Below are 22,144 nucleotides of genomic sequence, written 5' to 3'. Positions count from 1 at the left end.
TCTCTAGGGTAGTAGCTAATCATCACATGTTACCAGGCAGGGGACAGCCTTTTGGCCAATTTATTATCCATCAGCCAACAATCGAAGCGAATCCCACCCCATCTCTCGGGTGCTGAAAGGCTGAGTTTTGCTGTCCAAAGCTAGCACAGTCTACTATGTTGTAATTTTCAAGTTCCTCATTTCCCCTGCTCAACTTGAAGATATAGGTTTAAGCATCCATGGATCAAAATAATGACAGCAAAAATAAAGAAAGGGAATCAACAGGAAGGGTCCTTAAAACTGTGCCGCCGTGCTGCCCATCAGCTCTCACTCGGTCACAGAGGTGTCGGCCTGGGTTGTCGAGGGGATAAAGATTTGGAAAAGAGCACAGTCTCGCCAAGTGGCGGCAGTTCCGAGACAAACTGTAAATGTTTAACACTGAAAGGGGATGAAAGAAAATGGGATTTGTGTTTTGAGGTGTTTTCTGAGCAAGTGTCACAGCCTCAGCAGTCAGCCCAGTGAGATAGAACATAGAACATAGAACAGTACAGCACAGAACAGGCCCTTCGGCCCTCGATGTTGTGCCGAGCAATGATCACCCTACTCAAACCCACGTATCCACCCTATACCCGTAACCCAACAAACACCCCCCCCCCTAACCTTACTTTTATTAGGACACTACGGGCAATTTAGCATGGCCAATCCACCTAACCCACATATCTTTGGACTGTGGGAGGAAACCGGAGCACCCGGAGGAAACCCACGCACACACGGGGAGGACGTGCAGACACCGCACAGACAGTGACCCAGCCGGGAATCGAACCTGGGACCCTGGAGCTGTGAAGCATTTATGCTAACCACCATGCTACCGTGCTGCCCACTCAGATCTGACCCTCTGAAGTATAACATGGAAAACGTAGTGTCGAGGGTCAGGCCAGTCCACAGCAAGGATTTGTATCAGGAATGCTAGCCTTTAGATTTTAGTCTGTTCCCTTACTATTTGTTTGCAACAATCCAGAAACTCAGAGTCATTACTTTAGATCCGTTTATAATTCCAGCTCCGACGATCCATTCTCCTCTCTCCTATCATCCCGGAAATCGTATTCCACTGATCGAGGAATGAACAAAATATTGGGGGAAACAGGACTGTCAGTGAGTGATTTTATCCCACTCTGTATCAGGGGTTCCTGGGAAGTGGAGGGATGTTAAATTGCCCAGGTGTTTTACCAAGTCCGGGAGGTGCTGGGAACTGAATGGTTCTGATCTTCAGTTTCTTAAAGCGATTCATATGCTAATTTCCTGAGCATCCTAATTTGCCTCAGTTCTCACTCTAAACTGTCCCCAATAAACGCTCCCAGAGTAGGTTCAGCACAGGGTTAGATACAGAGTATAGCTCCCTCTACACTGTCCCCATCCAACACTCCCAGGGCAGGTACAGCACGGGGTTAGATACAGAGTAAAGCTCCCTCTACACTGTCCCCATCAAACACTCCCAGGACAGGTACAGCACGGGGTTAGAACATAGAACAGTACAGCACAGAACAGGCCCTTCGGCCCTCAATGTTGTGCCGAGCTATGATCACCCTACTCAAACCCACGTATCCACCCTATACCCGTAACCCAACACCCCCCCAACCTTACTTTTATTAGGACACTACGGGCAATTTAGCATGGCCAATCCACCTAACCCGCACGTCTTTGGACTGTGGGAGGAAACCGGAGCACCCGGAGGAAACCCACGCACACAGGGGGAGGACGTGCAGACTCCACACAGACAGTGACCCAGCCGGGAATCGAACCTGGGACCCTGGAGCTGTGAAGCATTTATGCTAACCACCATGCTACCCTGCTGCCCCAAGATACAGATACAGAGTAAAGCTCCCTCTACACTGTCCCCATCAAACACTCCCAGGACAGGTACAGCACGGGGTTAGACACAGAGTAAAGCTCCTCTACACTGTCACAAACGTATTTTCTCTATCAAAAGGAGCACCATGCCTTCCTGAATCAGTGTGATATTTAAAATGGGCGTTTTAATCCGAGGCTCCAAGTTTAGATGCAACATTTCTTGTATTGGAGGTACTGGCTGCATTCAGTTTTATTAAGACTAGGAGCGCTTTTTCCCTGCTCTTTAGTTTGTTTTATATGAAGTACTGACTCAGAGGGCTGCTTGCTGTGTTAAAGGTCGATGTGGGAGGGGAAAGAGAAAGACATGAGTTCCCGAAACAGGACAAAGCTCGGCTTAATGCCTTAATCTGAGAGTCACATTTAATGATAAAATGAAGAACTTTTCTGACCACAGAAATGACTGGGGGAAGGGCTGGTCGAATGCAATGAAGGAAGTTTGTGTTTGGAATTCCTTACTGTGCAGTAACTTGTCTTTCTAACAAAGCACAGTCTCCAGCTCTGTCATGCTGCTCATTTTGCTTCTGCAACAGTAAAGAAGCTTTCTCTCCTTCCTTCCTCCACCCCTATCCTTTCACCCTCTTCTCGTTCATTTTCTACCATCTTGTCAGTGGTGACAGTACTCACTCCTTCCAGTTAGAAGCGTGTGGGTTTGAGACTACTGCATTCCCATTGCAGTACTGAGGGAGTGCTGCCCTGTCAGAGGGTCAGTACTGAGGGAGTGCTGCCCTGTCAGAGGGTCAGTACTGAGGGAGTGCCGCACTGTCAGAGGGTCAGTACTGAGGGAGTGCTGCACTGTCAGAGGGTCAGTACTGAGGGAGTGCTGCACTGTCAGAGGGTCAGTACTGAGGGAGTGCTGCACTGTCAGAGGGTCAGTACTGAGGGAGTGCTGCACTGTCAGAGGGTCAGTACTGAGGGACTGCTGCACTGTCAGAGGGTCAGTACTGAGGGAAGGCTGCACTGTCAGAGGGTCAGTACTGAGGGAGTACTGCACTGTCAGAGGGTCAGTACTGAGGGAGTGCTACATTGTCAGGGGGTCAGTACTGAGGGAGTGCTGCACATTCAGAGGGTCAGTACTGTGGGAGTGCCTCACTGTCAGAGGGTCAGTACTGAGGGAGTGCCGCACTGTCAGAGGGTCACTACTGAGGGAGTGCTGCACTGTCAGAGGGTCAGTACTGAGGTAGTGCTGCATTGTCAGAGGTTCAGTACTGAGGGAGTGCTACATTGTCAGGGGGTCAGTACTGAGGGAGTACTGCACTGTCAGAGGGTCAGTACTGAGGGAGTGCTACATTGTCAGAGCGTCAGTACTGAGGGAGTACTGCACTGTCAGAGTCAGTACTGAGTAAGTGCTGCACTGTCAGAGGGTCAGTACTGAGGGAGTGCTGCACTGTCAGAGGGTCAGTACTGAGGGAGTGCTGCACTGTCAGAGGGTCAGTACTGAGGGAGTGCTGCACTGTCAGACGGTCCGTACTGAGGGAGTGCTGCACTGTCAGAGGGTCAGTACTGAGGGAGTGCCGCACTGTCAGAGGGTCAGTACTGAGGGAGTACCGCACTGTCAGAGGGCCAGTACTGAGGGAGTGCCGCACTGTCAGAGGGTCAGTACTGAGGTATTGCCGCACTGTCAGAGGGTCAGTACTGAGGGAGTACTGCACTGTCAGAGGGTCAGTACTGAGCAAGTGCTGCACTGTCAGAGGGTCAGAACTGAGGGAGTGCTGCACTGTCAGAGGGTGAGTACTGAGGGAGTGCTGCACTGTCAGAGGGTCAGTACTGAAGGAGTACTGCACTGTCAGAGGGTCAGCACTGAGGTAACGCTGCACTGCTAGGGGTCAGTATTGACGGATCACTGCAAAGTCGGAGGATCAGTAATGAGCGAATGCTGCACTGTCCCACTGTATTGAAGGAAGGAGCGGTGAACAGGAAATTCAATGATTTAACAGAATGTGCACCGAATGTGTTCAAGACATCACTTGTGTTTTATGGTTTATGGTCTGTTAGTCTTGAGAAGATCATAGAATTTACAGTGCAGAAGGAGTCCATTCGGTCCATCGTGTCTGCACCAGCCCTTGGAAAGAGCACCCTACCTAATCCCACATCTTACATTGGTCGAGAGTCATCTGAGCTGGTGAATGGTGTGGAGGAATCGAGAATAGTGAGGAACCCCTGGGCTGGTTCACCCTCGGAGAATCCCTGGTCCAACTCGAACCATGTCCCAGAATCTGAAATGATTTAAAATCCATGTCTTTAAATTGGGGGTGGGGGGGTGCTGGCATTGTGTGGGGTGGGGGGGGTGCTGGCATTGTGTGGGGGGGTGGGGGGGGCAGGCTGGCATTGTGGCGGGTGGGTTATGGGGGGCTGGAGGATGGGGGGGGATGGCATTGTGGTGGGTGGGTTGTTTGGGGGGGGCTGGAGGATGGGGGAGGGCGGGCTGGCATTGTGGCGAGTGGGTTGTTGGGGGGGGTGGAGGATGGGGTGGGCGGGGGGGACGGGGGACGGACCATGGGGCCGAGGGGATTGGGTGCGGTGAGGAGTAATTTCTCCTCTGCTGCAGTGCTGGAGTTCGATCCCAGATATTCACCACTCTCAGCACTTGGATCTTTCTAAGTGTATGACTGAAGCAGCTGGTAATGGGCAATCCGTCTATTCAGAGCATCCTCTCCGTTTTTAAAAACAGTACCCAATTTCCCCTCCCCCCCTATTAAGGGGCAATTTAGCGTGGCCACCTATCCTGTGTGTCTTTTTGGGTTGTGGGGGTGAGACCCGTGCAGACATGGGGTGAATGTGCAAACTCCGCATGGATATTGACTCGGGGCCAGGATCGAACCTGGGACCTCGGCACCATGAGGCAGCAGTGCTAACCACTGCGCCACCGTGCCGCCCTTGCATCCTCTCAGTTACTGAGATTGAAACGTACTGACAGAAATACTTTTCCCTTTACTCGCAGGTCGAGACTCACCTGGAGAATCCCACCAAATACCACATCCAGCAATCGCAGAGGCAGCAGGTGAAGCAGTATCTGTCCACCACATTAGGCAACAAGTTTGCTGCACTTCCCCTGTCGATGGGACACTCCCACTCTGTGCAACCGTCCGCCGTCTCGCCTGGCATAAGGAATGACCATGTGATATCCAGCTCTACTGGAAACAGTGCACCCAATAGCCCCATGGCCATGCTCAACATTGGCTCGAATCCTGAACAAGAGGTATGGGCCACGCTGCGTCCGATGGGTTGGCAAGGAAGAAGAAATCAAGTGAGAAAATGGATTGTGACCCTTCTTCCCACAGTCAATGCATCCCTCCCCATCATAAACTGCACTCATACAGTAGTATTGTCACTGGATGAATAATCCAGAGATCCTGGGTGATGCCATGGTGACCCAGGTTTAAACCCCGCCATGGCAGATGGTGTAATTTTAATTCAATAGACATCTTGAGTTAACTCGATGATAATGAAAACCCGTGCTGATTGTCATAAAAACCCGCCTGGCTCACTAATGTCCTTTAGGGAAGGACATCGGCCATCCTTACCTGGCCTGGCCTATATGTGACTCCAGACCCACAGCAATGTGGCTGACTCTTAACTGCTCTCTGTATAAATGCTGCCATGAATCGTAGTCCTGCTCAGTGTGAGGAACCCAGGTTCAAACGTTTGAAGGAGCTGCCCACCCCGAGCATCCTCTCAGTTACTGCGATTAGCTGAGGAGCTAATGGTGCGAAGCTACCATCTGTGGGATTATGACTGAAGACTCTACGTCAGAATCCTCTCTGAAAAACACCGCAGTTCATGCTGTTTGGGTTGGCTTTGTGTGTTATTGTGGGGACAGGAAACGCTGCATTTGCATTTACCCTCCAGTTAACTGTCCTCTCTGTTTCTAGATGGACGATGTAATTGATGATATTATTAGCCTCGAATCCAGCTACAACGATGATGTCCTCTGCTACACTGACCCTGCCCTACAGACAGCGAATACTGTAAGTTCTTGGAATGTTAACAGATCCTTTGATATGAGATTGGGAACAACTCTTGGGAACAACTTGCTGAAACATCATCCTCTGTGTCAGCTGCTGAAATGACCATAAGGTGTATTTCCTGAGCAGGAATGCTGTTGAGGAATATCTTTAGCTAAATCACGTCCCCAGGCTCCCTATCCTGTCATTAATGAATGCTGTTTTAACAACATACGGATCATCAATCACGATCTCCGCTGCTCAATTTGTTGATTTTACGAGAAATTAGGGTTTGAATGGGTTCTAAAGCAGGCGATTGTTCCATTTCACTGTTTTATTGCCCAACCAGTGAAGATGATGATGTCTCTGAGGAGCGTAGGATTGGTGAATGGGCACCTCCAAAGGTCAGGTAGAGGTTAATAGCTGTCCTTATCTCTCATTGATGTTTTTTTTTGGAATATGACTTATTTATTGGTTGATTCTCTCTCTGGTTGTAACTGGTTCCAGCTTCAAGATACGATGATTGAGGCAATCAGGAGCCAGTCACACAGATCTTGAAGTCTGACAGATGCAGTAGGTGCAAAGTTTTATTGCTTGATCTCTGGTGTTTTGGAAAGAAGGGCACAAATTCTCCTGGTGCGATTTTGGTGAGAGAGTTTGAGCTGATCGGGTGCCCAATGGTCCTGGCAAGAACCTTGGTCTTCGATCCCGTCTGAGTGTCTGTAGAATGCAGCGTGCGGGCTGTGGCTGGGGAATGAGGGACCCTGGGGCATCACCATCAGTTCCAGGATGCTGCCTTGTCAGGCAGGGCTGGAACTCTGAGGAAGATAGGCCCTGGATCGGTGACAGTGTGGGGAGAGTTTTTCTTTATAAATTTAGAGTACCCAATTATTTTTTTTCCAATTAAGGGGCAATTTAGCACATCATAATTGAAGGTTATTTTGTTTCTCTGCCTCCGTAGATAGTTCAGGCAGTGCCCTATATGACCCCCCCCCCCCCCCCCCCTTCACCAACACTCCTTTCCCCTCCCTCCCCACCACCCCCTTCCTTTCCCTTCTGTTGGTACAGAGGCGAGGGTATCTGGTCTCTCCAGCGCAAAGTTTAGCTCTTGTACCATTTGTTTTTTGTAGAAACGTGTTGTGAACTGTTTCAATATCAGAGTACCCACCCCCACCTCCCCGTACGTTGGTACTGAGGGGCGGGTACCCTGTTTCTCCAACACAAAATTAGTGTTTGTACCGTTTGGCCTTGTATATATTTTTTTACTGTTTTAATAAAAAGATATAGCCAATCTACCTAACCTGCACATCTTTGGGTTGTGAGGTGAAACCCACGCAGACATAGGGAGAATGTGCAAACTCCACATGGACAGTGGAGTGTGGGGAGAGTTGAGCCAGGCTGATCCGCACAACCCCCACAGGAGAGGTGCCAGAGAGTTGGAGAACTGCAAATATTGCACCCTTGTTCAAAGAAGGTTGAAATGAAAATCGCTTATTGTCACAAGTAGGCTTCAAATGAAATGACAGTGAAAAGCCCTTAGTTGCCACATTCCGGCGCCTGTTCGGGGAGGCTGGTACGGGAATTGAACCGTGCTGCTGACCTGCCTTGGTCTGCTTTAAAAGCCAGCTATTTAGCCCAGTGTGCTAAACCAGCGCTTACAGGTTGTAAGGATAAAGCCCAGCAATTACAAAGCAGTCAGTTTAACTTCCGTAGTGGGGAAGTTCTAGAAACAATTATTAGGGATAGAATTAATAGTCACATGGAAAATGTAGGTTGATTAGGAAGAGATTGCAGGGATTGAGAAAGGGAAAATCATGTTTAAGTAATTTGTTGGAGTTTTATTTAGAAGTAACAGAAAGGGTAATGCTGTTGATGTGGTGTACATGGACTTTCAGAAGGCATTTGATACAGTGCCACACAACAGACCTGTGAGAAAAGTTATAGCATCACAGAATTGTTACAGTGCAAAATGAGACCATTTGGCCCATCGTTTTTTGCACCAGCTCTCCAAACGAGCATCCTGGCTTAGTGCCATTCCTCTGCCTTTTCCCTGCACCCCTTCACATTGTTTCCTATTCAAATAATCATTTAATGCCCTCTTGAATGCCTCGATTGAACCTGTCTCTGCCACACTTCCAGGCAGTGGATTCCAGACCCAAACCACTCGCTGTGTGAAAAAGTTTTTACTCGCATCACATTTGCTTCATGGAGTAAAAGGGACAGTAGCAACCTGGATACAAAATTGGCTGAATAATAGGAAGCAAAGAGTCAGTGGACATTATTTCGGCTGGAGGACGGTTTGTAGTGCTGTTCCCCAAGGGTAGCCATTTTGATCCTTGTTTTTCCTGATATATATCAATGATCGAGATCCTGGTGTGCAGGGTACAATTTCAACGTTTGCAGATGATAGGAAACTTGGAAGCATTGAAAACTGGGAGGAGGACAGCTTACAACTTCAACATAGACAAGTCGGTGGAGTGGGCAGATAGGCAGCAGATGAAGTTCAATGCGGAAAAGTGTGAGGTGATGCATTTTGGTAAGAAGAACATGGAGAGATAATATAAAATATGGGGTAAAATTCCTAAAGTGGGTGCAGGAGCTGAGGGACCTGGGTGTATTTGTGCACAATCATTAAATGTGGCAGTTCAGATGGAGAGAGCAGTTAACAAAGCATGCAGCAGGGCGGCACGGTGGCGCAGTGGGTTAGCACTGCGGCCTCACAGCGCCGAGGTCCCAGGTTCGATCCCAGCTCTGGGTCACTGTCCGTGTGGAGTTTTCAGATTCTCCCGGTGTTTGTGTGGGTTTCGCCCCCACCACGCAAAGATGTGCAGGGTAGGTGGATTGGCCACACCAAATTGTCCCTTAATTGGAAAAAATGAATTGGGTACTCTAAAAATTTTTTTTAAAGCATGTAGCATTGTGGGCTTTATTAATAGTGACATAGAGGACAAGAGCAAAGAGGATATGCTGAACTTATACCAGATATTAGTCAGACCTCAGCTGGAGTATTGTGTACAGTTCTGGGCGCCACACTATAGGAAGGATGTGAACACAGTGGAGAGGGTGTCGAAGAGGTTTTACAAGAATACTTCCAGAGATGAGAAACTTCAGTTATGAAGATAGATTGGAGAGGTTGGGACTGTTCTCCTTGGAGAGAAGAAGGTTCAGAGGAAATCTGATAGAGGTGTTCAAAATCATGAGGAGGCTGGACAGAGTTGATCAGGAGAAACTACTCACACTGGTAAACGGATCAAGAGCGAGAGGGCCCAGATTAAAGTGATTTATAAAAGAAACAAATGTGGGGCGGGATTCTCCGTTGCCCGTCGTAACGCGGGTTTCCGGCGAGAAAAATCGGTGTTAATGACTCCGGCGTCGGGGCCTTCTTTAAGGCCGCTATTCTCCGTTCCCGGAGGGGCTAGCAGCTGACTGACGCGATACGCGTCAGTTTCACCAGCTGCGGAAGTGGTGAGACCCAGCGTTTTTTGGAGGATAAGGAGGAGAGAGACAGACCCGGCATTTGGGGGGGGGGGGGGGTGGTTCCGGCATTTGGGGGGGGTTCCGGCATTTGGGGGGGGGGTGTTCCGGCATTTGGGGGGGGGTGTTCCGGCATTTGGGGGGGGGTGGTGTTCCGGCATTTGGGGGGGGGGTACCCGGCGTTGAGAGGGGGGGGGGTTGCGGCGTTGCGAGAGATGGGGGGCGGCGTTGGAGGGGGGTAGGGGTGGTGGGGAGGGGGGTAGGGGCGTTGGAGGCAGGTAGGGGTGGTGAGGGGGGGGTGGTTAGGGTAGGGGGCAGCGTCGTACAGAGGGGGGGGCGACGGTGCGTTGGCCCCGGGCATCCGTCGCCCCCCCCCTCTCTGCCCGCCGCTGCCCCCAAACCCCCCCGATGCCGCAACCCACCCCCCCCAATGCCGCAACCCACCCCCCCCCCCATGCCGCAACCCACCCCCGACACTGAACGGCGTCAACCATCATCAATGGTTGACGCCGTTTTAAATCAACTGTGATTTTCGCCGACGTGACCCGTGGCCACGTCGGCGGGACTTCGGCCCATCCGGGCCGGAGATTTAAGGTCAGTGCAAATAAAATGAAATCCCGCCGGCGCCAGCTGTTTTCACAGGCTGCCGGCGGGATTTGCACAACGCCGGTTTTTTACCGGCGGGAGAATTCGAAAACCTGCGGGAGCGGAAATAACGCCGCTTCCCGCCAATTCTCCGACCCTGCGTGGGGTCGGAGAATCCCGCCCATGATGTGAGAAAAGCTTTTTCACACGAGTGGTTTGGGTCTGGAATGCACAGCCTGGAAGTGTGTTGGAGGCAGGTTCTATTGAGGCATTTAAGAGGGTATTGGATTATTATTTGAATAGGAACAATGAGCGCGGGTACAGGGAAAAGGCAGGAGAATGGCACAAAGTCATAATGCTCGTTTGGAGAGCTGGTGCGGACACGATGGGTCAAATGGCCTTCTTCTGCACCGTAACAATTCTGTGATGGCTGACTGTTATTAGGTAAAGTCGCCATAGTCCCAGAAGACCATAAACTGTTTTCCCCTTTGAGGGGGAGAGCTGACTGGTGGTGATTTAACCTGAGGATTGATGTGTTAGGTAAGCTGGGTCTGCGAGGACTGCGTTTACTGCAGTGGTGAGAGAGACAGGCTTCCAACACTTGAAGAAATGCAACTCGATTTTATTGAACTCTTAACTATCATACATACTATAACTGTGGGTTGACACTATGCTGACTTGACTGGAGACCTGAGGCTAACCTGACCAGACTATCTTACTACCACATGGTGTTTGTTCTAGTTGCTGCTCACGGACTCTGACTGTCTCAGAGGCTGGATCCCGAGAGAGCGGGAAAACTAGTGCCCTCTGGCTTTATCGTGGTCGTGTCCTGTCTGGTGATTGGCTGCTGTGTTCTGTGTGTTCACTGGTCTTCCTGTGTGTCAATCACTGCCTGTCTGCGCACCATCATATACCTGGATGTATATTATGACAAGGATCACCACACTTCAGGCAAGGAGCAAGGGTGAGAAGGCGGAGCCTTCATGAATAACCTCAACGGGTATGGGAATTACTGCTGGCCTCGCTCTGCATCACAAACCAGCTATCTAGCCAAGTGAGCTAAACCGCTGGCTGTTATTGTGCTGATTATACCTGGCACATAGTAACAGGTCAGTCCAAAAGTTTCATGGGGGGGTCCTTTGGAAGTCAGAGGACCCTGATTTTCAGATTGAAAAGCGACTTCTGCCAACTGCACACAGGTATCTGGTTGAGCAGAGGGAAATATTTTGACAGTATGGTGCCAGCCACACTGCCAACAGGGAATGGTAAATCATGAGCCCACCATTTGCAGGGCAGTAACATCCCATTCCCCATTGGGTAGAATACCTCAGGTCCTCCCCGTACAGCCACAACTGATATAGATAGCCCTGTGTGGGTGGGAGTGGCTTGAGAGTCACTGCAGATGGAAGAATGCAAGGGTAACTAATACAATTTACTGCTCCCAGGATGGAGGTTTGCACACACAGATTTTGAGAATTTGCCGCCCGGGTGCCTTTCTGCTTAACTGGGCCACAGAGCAGCCGTTTTGTCTGTGTGCGCAGATTTAGTACTAAATCTGAGAAATTGCCCCAGAGAACGAGAGCAATCATCCATTGCTGTTGTTAACAGCACAGCCGAGGTTTGTTCTGTCGGTCAGTATAAGACTGATTCTCAGTGTTGCAGTTACCAGCCTGTGCCAGCCAACACTTGTTACATTTGTCTGACACTGTCATTGCTGCCAAAGTGAATTTTTCTCAGTTTATTGATTGACGTTTGATCCAATGGCGAGTTGGAAAGATTGCCTTGCTTCTGGGCTCAGCATCATTCTTTCAATGATATTTAATTTGGGAGGTCGGTGCTACAGCCCAGCTTGATATGGAAAGCCACGCCCTTGACCACTGTTGCTACATTCACACATGTGCCAGTGTTACCCAGCTCTGCAACACCTGAATCAACCAATCCAGGACCTCCACGTTGTGAATCTGATTGGCCAATGTTTATCCTTGGAAGGACGGCAATCTCCTACAGTTGGACAGTGGGAAGACTGAAGCTGCAACCTTTGGACCCAATATTATCTCTGTAACTTTGCTATTGAATCCACTCCCCCTCCTGGTCACTGTCTGAACCCAAACCAATAAATTCAATTCACAGCTGCATGGTGAGCCAAAGGAAATTGGACAGGACGAACAAATAGCTGTAATATTACAGCATGCACTCAGCCCTGCGTTTGTCTGTCCATCAGAGATGAATAACAGCTGAGACTCCTTAAATTCACTGGATGAATGTTTCTATGTTGAAGCCAGCGCTCCACTTCTCACCCATGTGGTAGTAAACAAAATGACCGATCAACTAGTTTTTTAATCCCAGAAGAAACCTGGGAGACCCACCCTCTCCGAATGTCTGTTCTTGCTGACCTGCAGGGGTGTGTGATTCACAAGCGCCTTGAGCCCAGTGCTAATGTGTCACCCTCTCCATGGTGGATATTGAAGAACCTGGAGTCAGCAAGGACCCAAACTGGGCACAGTTCCAGATTACTGACTCATGGTGCAGTTGCATAGGCGATTTTTAAAAAATATTGCGACACAGGAAAGTTGGATGCTGGAGGAAGTCCTGCAATCAGATGGAAAAATCACTCTTGTACCTTGTCTAGGAGTGCGAGACAGATGCAAAGTGTGTCACCACATAGGGAGCAAGATATTGGATCTGGATGACTTTTTTCTTGAAGGGAAAGAAAGGCGATGCTGAGTTTCTTGCACAGTTCTTTATTTCTAACCTCATCCACTCAGCACAATCTTTGACCCGTTGCAAACCAGGGACGTGCTTAATCTCGGCTCTTTTTTTTTTTAAAAGCCTCTGATGTAAACATTAACAATGTTGCTTCCAGAGGTTAGTGTTCAAACTGCTGGGAACAAGCTTAAAACTCACTGCCGTTTCTACTCGCCCAATAAAGAGTTGAAAGTGCAAGAGGGAGGGTGGGTGTGTGAAGGTTAAAGTTCTCGCTCGTTCTCCTCAATGTTAGTGGTAGCCTTGAGCTGCTGCTTCTGCTCTCTCAGCAATGCCGGTCTCTGAAGATAATGAAAACATGAAGGAGCGAAGCAGGACTATTGCTATCCTCGAGGTTCCAAACTCTCCGAAGTTTCAGCAGGTAGGATCTCTGCTAGAAAACTATACACAGTAAATGCAGCATTGATCCACTGGATTGAGATTATCTGATTGCACTGTGTGTGCGCATTCTGTTAAAGATTGCCCCTGAGGTTCAGTTTTAGAACTCCTTGTGCATTACAAGTTTCACTGTACCAAACCTGTGTTGCCCACTTTTGGTGAATGGATAATAGATTTTTGCACTCTATTTTTTTTCCCACTCGTACTTTCTCCATTTCCCTCTTTTTTTTTTCTTTTAAAATGTTTTTCCAATTCAGGGGCAATTTAGAGTGACCAATCCACCTACTGTGCACATCTTTGGGTTGTGGGGGTGAGTCCCACACAGACTCGGGGACAATGTGTAGACTCCACGCGGTCAGTGACCCGGGGCCAGTATGGAATCCGGGTCCTCGGGGTCGTGAGGCAGCAGTGCTAACCACTGCGCCAGCGTGCCGCCTCTTTCTCCATCTCTCTTGAAGGTTCGGACAAGAACAAATCTCCTGCCTCTTTTTTGTTTCTCCCTGCACCTTTTCTTTATTTTGTTCTGAATCTCTTTCTCCTCCATTCTCTCCTATTTCTCTCACTCTCTCCCATTCTCTCTCCTCCACTCTCTCTCCTCCTTTCTCTCTCTCTCTATCCTCCATTCGTTCTCTCCTCTATTCTCTCTCTCACTACCCCATTTCTGTCTTTCTGCAACTTTTCCTTTTTTTTTGCTCTTATTTTTAGGTAACCTTCTCGTTCTCCCACTCTTCCTCATCTGTTTCATGCCTATAGCTCTCTCTATCTTTCTGTCGTTGTTATGTCTCTTTCCATATCTCTCTCTCTCTCTCTCTACTCCTCTCCATTTGTCTGTTTCTATCTGCATATGATTTTAAGAAAATTGCCTTGGCTCGCTATTGCTGTCTAGGCAGAAGTTTCCCGTGCTGTTGAAATATCAGATTAAATCGTCTTAACATCAGTGGGGAGATGGTGAACGCACTGTTCCTTTGAGAAGTTTGAAAAAGTGATGTTTCTGAAATTTGTTGCATGCTGATTGGAGTTGTACAGCAGCCAAAGTGGAGGTAAAGTGGTGTGAGACACTTGCCTTGTCCACATGCAGTGCCATTAATTGTGTAATCGGGTTACACTGCGCTCTTATGTGCAACTGACCCACGACTGAGTAAAACCTTTATCAGCACTGCCCAGCTTTAGGCGACAGATATGATTAGATCATAGTTTATAGCAGGCTTCACAATAAGCTCATGTGGGACTATCTCCTTTCTTATCTCTTCATATCATTACCTATTTATCGAGGTGTTAATTATGACTCAGTGGACAGTCCATTCATCACTGAGTCAGAAGGTTGTGGGTTCAAGTTCCAGTCCAGAGACTTACACATCACCCAGGCTGGCATTCCCAGCACCATTACTGAGAGGGGCAGTACTGAGGGAGGGCTGCAATGTTGGAACCTCGCTCCTGAGGGAATGTAGCACTACGGAGGGACAGTACTGAGGCAGGGCTGCAATGTTGGTACCTCGCTTCTGTGAGAATGTAGCACTACGGAGGGACAGTACTGAGGGAGAGCTGCAATGTTGGAACCTCGCTCCTGAGGGAATGCAGCACTATGGAGGGACAGTACTGAGGGAGGACTGCAATGTTGGAACCTCTCTCCTGTGGGAATGCAGCACTATGGAGGGACAGTACTGAGGGAGAGCTGCAATGTTGGAACCTCGCTCCTGAGGGAATGCAGCACTATGGAGGGACAGTACTGAGGGAGGGCTGCAATGTTGGTACCTCGCTTCTGTGGGAATGTAGCACTACGGAGGGACAGTACTGAGGGGGGGCTGCAATGTTGGTACCTCGTTTCTGTGAGAATGTAGCACTACGGAGGGACAGTACTGAGGGAGGACTGCAATGTTGGAACCTCGTTCCTGAGGGAATGCACCACTATGGAGGGACAGTACTGAGGGAGGGCTACAATGTTGGAACCTCACTTCTGTGGGAATGTAGCACTATGGAGGGACAGTACTGAGGGAGGGCTACAATGTTGGTGCTGCTGTCTTGAGGGAATGTAGTGTTTTGGAGGAGCTCTCCTGAGGGAATGCAGCTGTGTGGAGGGACAGTACTGAGGGATGGCTGCACTGAGGGAGCACCACCGTGACAAGAGTGCAGTCCTGGAGTTCTGCACTGTTGCAGATGATTCTTTTGGATGAGATAATAACAATAACGTGTATTTGAAACCAACGCCCCATTTGCCCTCTCATGGGGATGTGAAAGATTCTACGACATTATTTTGAAGAAGAGCAGAATTGAAAAATTCTTCCCCAGTGTCTTGGACAGTATTTATCACATTGGTATTGTGGGATCTTGCTGTGCATAAACTGTCTGGTATATTTGTTGCACAGTGGTTAGCACTGTTGTCTCACAGCGCCATGGTCCTGGGTTCAATTCAGGCCTCAGATGACTGTGCGGAGCCTGCACATTCTCCTCGTGTCTGCGTGGATTTCCTCCGTGTGCTCCGGTTTCTTCCCACAGTCTAAATATGTGCAGGTTAGGTGGATTGGCCATGCTAAATTGTCCCTTGGTGTCAATGGTTGTGTGGGTTATGTGGGCTTGCAGCGATAGGGCAGGAGCCTGGTTAGGGTACTCTTTTAGAGGGTCGGTGCAGACTCAATGGGCCGAATAGCCTCCTTCTGCACTAGGGATTCTGTAAATAAAAATTAATGTAGCTATATATGAAGAAATTAGACGGATAAAGAGGAAGGAAAATGAGTTATAGGGATAGAGAAAGAGAGACCAAGAAGTAGATAAAGAGGGTGAGATGGATTGGGAGAGAGGCTGATGGAGATATTAGAAGAAATAGAGAGCTTTAAGGCCTGGTGCGATAGATAGATAGAGAGAGAGAGAGAGACATACATGGCGATGAAAAGGTGAATAGTGCAAGAAGAGACAGACTGTTGCCGACCAAATGAGAGGGTTGATAGAAATGAAGAGATGGAGATCTGGGAGTAGAGAAGAGAGACATCAATGAAATTGATCCAGCTAGAGAGGAAAAAGTGGTGAGAAATAGAAAGATAGTAATAAATAGAGAGAGAGGACCAGAAATGGAGGTAGAGACTGATGGAAAGAGAGAATACAATGGAGTGAAAGGCAATGACAGACAGAAAAACATTCAGATACGGATGCATGCACACTCGCACAACACACAGACAAAGTCACATACAGACACACTCACACTCAAGCACACACACACTACATGCTGTTAGAGAGCAATAATTTCCCACACGAAGACTCCGATGGTCATTAGAGAGGAGATATAGGCAGCACGGTGGCCTAGTGGTTAGCACAACCGCCTCACGGCGCTGAGGTCCCAGGTTCGATCCCGGCTCTGGGTCACTGTCCGTGTGGAGTTTGCACATTCTCCCCGTGTCTGCGTGGGTTTCGCCCCCACAACCCAAAAATGTGCAGAGTAGGTGGATTGGCCACGCTAAATTGCCCCTTAATTGGAAAAAATAATTGGGTAATCTAAATTTATAAAAAAAAAATTTTTTTTTAATTAGAGAGGAGATATTTTCCTCATTCTACCTGGGTGACCCAGTAGACAGTGTATAGCCTGGATCAATCCAGTTAGCTAACGGTTTTGAATGGTGTTACCTGAATTTGGAGACTCTGAGCAGTTTTACTCACTTTATCAAATGGCTTATCTGGGTCAGATACAGGGTGATTGGAGCTTGCCTCGGGAGAGTTGTGTTTTTTTGTTTTTAAAAAAAAAAGTAGCTGACGGAACATTTTGTGGATCATTGCCTCAGGCAGTGAGAAGTTGCTGTGTCAGGATTCAGTGACCTGGAGTTCAAGAACCAGTTGGATCTGGCTCCAAGTCAGATTTTCCGCTCCTGCTCTGAAGGTGCCGAGACCGTCCGAGATTCATGGGCAGGATCAGCGGCCTCTCTCAAGCTCAGCTGAGGGGGCCTTCATCAGGTGTGAACCAAGCGAGCCAGTGCCAGCATGTCAGTAAACCACAGAAGGCATTACGGCTGTGCCAGATCCCACTATAGCCCCAGGACGGTTCGGGAAATTGTAACAAACTATAGGATCAGGTCTCCCCACACAGACCAGGCCTGAAATGTGACAGGTTTTTTTTAGTTTGTTACGGCCCTTAGGGCGCATTTTCCAGCAGAAGAAATCATTTGCACAAACCTTTACATTACTCCTCACCAAACATACGAGGGGAGGGGGGGGGGGGGGTCAACCCCCATCCTGAGGGCTACCTCAACCCCCATCCTGAGGGCTACCTCTATCTCTGGACATCTCTCTTATAAAGGGCATATTGCTGTTGAGGGGGTAGATTCCTCACAATGAACGCGGGACTAAACGTATGAGAATAGGTTGCATTGACTTTGAAAATGTCAAAACGGTATTAAGGATTATAGAACCGAGGCTAATAGATTGGAGTTGAGATGCAGATCAGCGTGATCTAATGGAATAATGGAACAGGCTCAAGGGGAAGAATGACCTTCTCTCGTACCTCTGTTTCTCCGGGGTAACCGAGCTATTTAAGATACTAAGTTAACAATGCAGAAAGGTCAGAGGGAAGCAGCAAGCGAGGTTGGATTTGAAGTTGAACTTGCTGTAAATGGTGCCAACAAAGTTTACGAACATTGCGGGAGTGTTATTTTGCTGATTCTCAGCAGCAGTTTGCTGCTAACAGGGCTTTGTACATCATTTTGTACCTTGTACGAAGCTGCTCACCGCTGCACAATGATTGTGTTCAGTTTGGTGAATGTGGAGTTCTTGTTTGCTCTGCAGATTAGATGAGAGTTTTATGGGACGTGGCTTGTTATTGAGACCTCTGAGATGAGGCTCTCTCATTCCTTTGCTGATCCGCTAAACATAGAAACAAAAACATTGAAAAGAGGAGCAAGAGGAGGCTAGTCGGCCCTTGGAGCCCGCTCCGCCATTCATTATGATCATGGCTGACCATCCAACTCTGTAACCTGTTCCCACTTTGCCCCATAACCTTTGATTCCTTTAGCCCCAAGAGCTATATCTAACTCCTTCTTGAAAACAGGCAATGTTTTCGCCTCAACTACTTTCTGTGGTACTGGATTCTACAGGCCCACCCCTCTGGGTGAAGAAATTTCTCCTCATCTCAGTCCTAAATGGTTCCTTAAACTTTGACTCCTTGGTCTGGACTCCCCCATCATCGGGAACATCCTTCCTGCATCTTCCCAGTCCAGTCCTTTAAACTTCAATAGGTTTCCATGAGGTCCCTCTCCCATTATCTGAACTCCAGCGAATATAATCCTAAACGACTCAACCTCTTCTCATACATCAGTCCTGCCATCCCAGCAATCAGTCTGGTAAACCTTCTCTGCACTCCCCCTATAGAAAGAACATCCTTCCTCAGATAAGGAGACGAAATCTGCACACAATGGGCAAGATCTACCGGTTGCGTCACACCCATTAGGCAGCGCAGATTGGCGACCCGCGACCAGTAGATGTCAGGAGATCCCTTGAACGTGATCTTGCGAGACATCGCGATGTGAATCCTGCACATTGTGGGCAGGGTCACTTTTTAGCAAATCTGCATATCAGAGTGAGTTAGCTCGCCACACTATAATATGCACTCCCACGATCTACCCAAGGCGTGGAATCTAACCCCCCTCACCTTGGAGATCTTGGGTGAGGGCGGTTCAGTGCTGGTCTCCACAAATGGGGGCTAGACGGAATGGCACTTGTGGAGTCTCCCAGGGGATTGGAGGCCCCCAGGTACTTGTCCTCTGGGCAGGGTGGCACCCTGGCACTGCTGCTGCCACCTGGGCACCTTGGCACTTCCAGCTTGGCACCTTCGTACTGCCAGCCTGGTACCCTGGAAGTGGCACCTGGGCTCCAGACTGGCACTGTCAAGGTGCACAGGTGGCACTGCCAGCTGTCAGGGGCACTGCAAAGATGCCAGGCTGGCATTTGTCCCACGATGGGGATTGGGCCTGGGGGTGTCCTACGTGCGTGTGGGGGTTGCAGGCCAGGGGAGCCCGAGGACCCCCTTTATAGGTGAGTTGGGGCTTGGAGTGGGTTCGGTATTTGCGTCGTGGGGTTAAGAGATCGGGGTGCTATTTACAAATTGCTCCCAGATTTAATCTTGCACCGGGAAATTCCAGCGAGGAGAGCTCTTTGGTGCAGGAAATGGGACTAAATGTGGCCTCGTCTGCAGGTTTCCCGCTGAGGCCCCAATCTACCTGAACGGCCATTCGATAGCGTGGTGTTTGTCGCCACTCCGAGTGCTGGGAAACATGCGGCTAATCGTGCGCATTGCAGGCTCTGTCCCCATTCGGGTAGAACGTGCCCAATATTTCAGGTATGGTCTCACCAATGCTCTGGATAACTGCAGCAAGACAATCTCCGTCCTGTACTCAAATCCTCTCGCTACGAAGGCCAACATAACATTTCCTGCATGCTTACTTTCAGCCACTGGCATACAAGGACACCAAGGTCTTGTTGCACATTCCCCTCTCTCAATCTCTCGCCATTCAGATAATAATCTGCCTTCCTCTTTTTGCTACCAAAGTGGATAACCTCACAGTTATCCACATTATACTGCACCTGCCCACTCAACTACACTGTGAATAGCTGGGGTCCTAACCTCTGCTATGCATTTGCCCACTCAACTATACTGTACATAGCTGGGGTCCTAACATTGATCCATGATGTACCCCATGAGTCACTGCCTGTCTTTTGGACAAACACCCATTTATTTCTATGCTTTGTTTCCTGTCTGCCAACCATTTTTTTCATCCATCTCAATCCATTACCCCCAATCTCACGGGCTTTAATTTTACACTCTAATCTCTTATATGGGACTTAGTTGAAAGCCTCTGAAAGTCCAAATAAACCACACCCACTGGCTCACCCTCATCAATCTGCTAGTTACAACCTCGAAGAATTCCAGTAGATTTGTTGAACATGATCTCCCTCTCGTAAATCCATCCGATTCTGCCAGTGTTGTCCATGTACTCTGCTATAAAATCTTTTACAAATCCTTGACTCTAGGACCATGGAGGCAACATACCATCATAGAGTCCCGTTTTCAGCCCCAAGAACGCCTATCTATTCCCCTTACAATTGAATCCACCTTACAATTGAATCCCCTATTGTCCTCCCCTGTACAAATTTAGCTGTTGCTGCTTTCCCCTCAGAGGCCATTCCCAACAGTCTCCAAAGCAGTATATCTGTTTTGCAGGGGAATGGCCACAGGAGGTTCCTGCACTGTCCACCTAGCCCTCTTGCTCTGCTTGGTGGCCACCCATTCTCTTCCTGCTTTTGGAGTTATAGCCTGCGGTACGACCATCGCTCTATACATGCAATCCACGGTACTCTCCACGTCGTGGATGCTCAAGAGTGTTCCTAGCCTCCTCTCCAGCTCTGAGACTCAGGCTTTCCAGGAGCTTCAGCACCAATTCCTGCACAAATGCTGTTCCCGGTTTCCCACATAGTGCAGGAAGAGCTCTCCTACCATGACATACCCCTTTAAATTAAACCCTTTGGAAGATACTTAAAATGAACTAATATACAATTACTGTTGGGCCTTTCTTCTCTGGTCTTCTTTGTACAAAATATAGCCGTTATAAACTATAGACCACAAAATAGAGACCTTGCAAATCATAAGCGCTAAAAGTAGTAAATACTTAGCCGCCCGTACTCCCCAATAAGCTACTTCCACTTGTCGCGCATCACTTTAGAATCCTGATGCCAGCTCAGGAGCTCCGAGCTCCATGCTAGCACTCCACTCTCCTATGCAAGGAATCAGAGGAGGGGGAAACACTGATAAGGTCCAAAGAAAGAAAAGGGCTCATCCATATTCTGCACCTGTTGTATCCACCTGATGGATGACAGTCACTTTGTGATGCAGCCAGTTGTGTTTTAGTCAGATTCTGCTCACCGGCAGATTCAGAGAGTGAGAGCCGGCAGGAACAGGAAATGCAGGAACCTATCAAAATGGTGAAGGAAAAAAAAATGTCAGAGAGGAGGTTGATGAAGAAAGGGTGAAACCTCAAGCTTCCATAATATTTAGAGCACAGAAAGAGGCCATTAATTTACTGGTCTAAGCTGATGTATATGCTTGCTCAACCCAAGCCTCCTCCAAGCCCTCTTCATCTAATCCCTTCAGCATATTCTTCCATCCTGTCCTCTCATGTTTATCCAATGTCTCCCGTAAGCATATCCATACAATTCACCTCGACCAATCCCTATTGTCGTGAGTTCCATATTCTCCCCATTCTCTGGCTGAATTTTCAGTGGATTTATTAGTGACTAGCTTGTATTTGCAGCTTGGTGTATTGGTCTCGCTCACGTTAGCCCTTCATTGTTTTAAAAACCTCCATCGTACCAGATCTCAGCTTTCTCTTTTCTAGAAAGAGGAATCCCAAACCCCATCAGTCATTCCTGATAATCGGTGATAATGTAACTGTTTTCTGTCTTTTTTGTCCAGTGTCCTCACGGATGCTCAGTTTGCATTCCACCAGGGTCACCCAGCTCCTGACCTCATTGCAGCCTTGGTTCAAACATGGACAAAGAGCTGAATGCAAGATGTGAGGTTGACTGCCCTTGACATCAAGTCAGCTCCAAGACATCACTGCAGATGTTCCTCAGGGTAGTGTCCTCGGTCCAACTATCTTCAGCTGCTTCATTAATTTTTTTTTATTTTTTTTTTATAAATTTAGATTACCCAATTATTTTTTCTAATTAAGGGGCAATTTAGCGTGGCCAATCCACCTACTCTGCGCATTTTTGGGTTGTGGGGGCGAAACCCACGCAAACACGGGGAGAATGTGCAAACTCCACACAGACAGTGACCCAGAGCCGGGATCGAACCTGGGACCTCAGTGCCGTGAGGCGGTTGTGCTAACCACTAGGCCACCGTGCTGCCCTTGCTGCTTCATTAATGACCTCCCTGCCATCATAAGGTCAGAAGTGGGAGGTTTGCAGATGACTGCACAATGGTCAGCACCATTCGCGACTCCTCAGATAATGAAACAGTCTCTGCCCAAATGCAGCAAGGCCTGGATAATACCCAGGCTTAGGCTGACAAGTGGCAAGTTGCATTTGCGCCACATAAGTACCAGGCAATGACCATCTCCTACAAGAGAAGATCTAACCACCGC

The 22,144-nt window shown here is 48.6% G+C and overlaps 1 protein-coding gene across 1 annotated transcript in view; it reads left to right on the top strand.

Annotated features, from left to right (window-relative positions):
* The first annotated feature begins 1,098 nt into the window (after window positions 1-1,098).
* Window positions 1,099-22,144, top strand: part of LOC119978178 (transcription factor EB-like) — a 44,848-nt gene continuing 23,802 nt past the window's right edge. Inside the window, exons 1-3 of the mRNA XM_038819610.1 lie at window positions 1,099-1,131; window positions 4,826-5,083; window positions 5,757-5,852. Of these exons, the coding sequence (XP_038675538.1) occupies window positions 1,099-1,131; window positions 4,826-5,083; window positions 5,757-5,852 (387 nt within the window). The remainder of the gene's footprint in view (window positions 1,132-4,825; window positions 5,084-5,756; window positions 5,853-22,144) is intronic.

This window comes from Scyliorhinus canicula, chromosome 15, assembly GCF_902713615.1.
Source record: "Scyliorhinus canicula chromosome 15, sScyCan1.1, whole genome shotgun sequence".
Classification (NCBI taxonomy): domain Eukaryota; kingdom Metazoa; phylum Chordata; class Chondrichthyes; order Carcharhiniformes; family Scyliorhinidae; genus Scyliorhinus; species Scyliorhinus canicula.
This window is presented reverse-complemented; position numbering and strand designations above follow the sequence as displayed.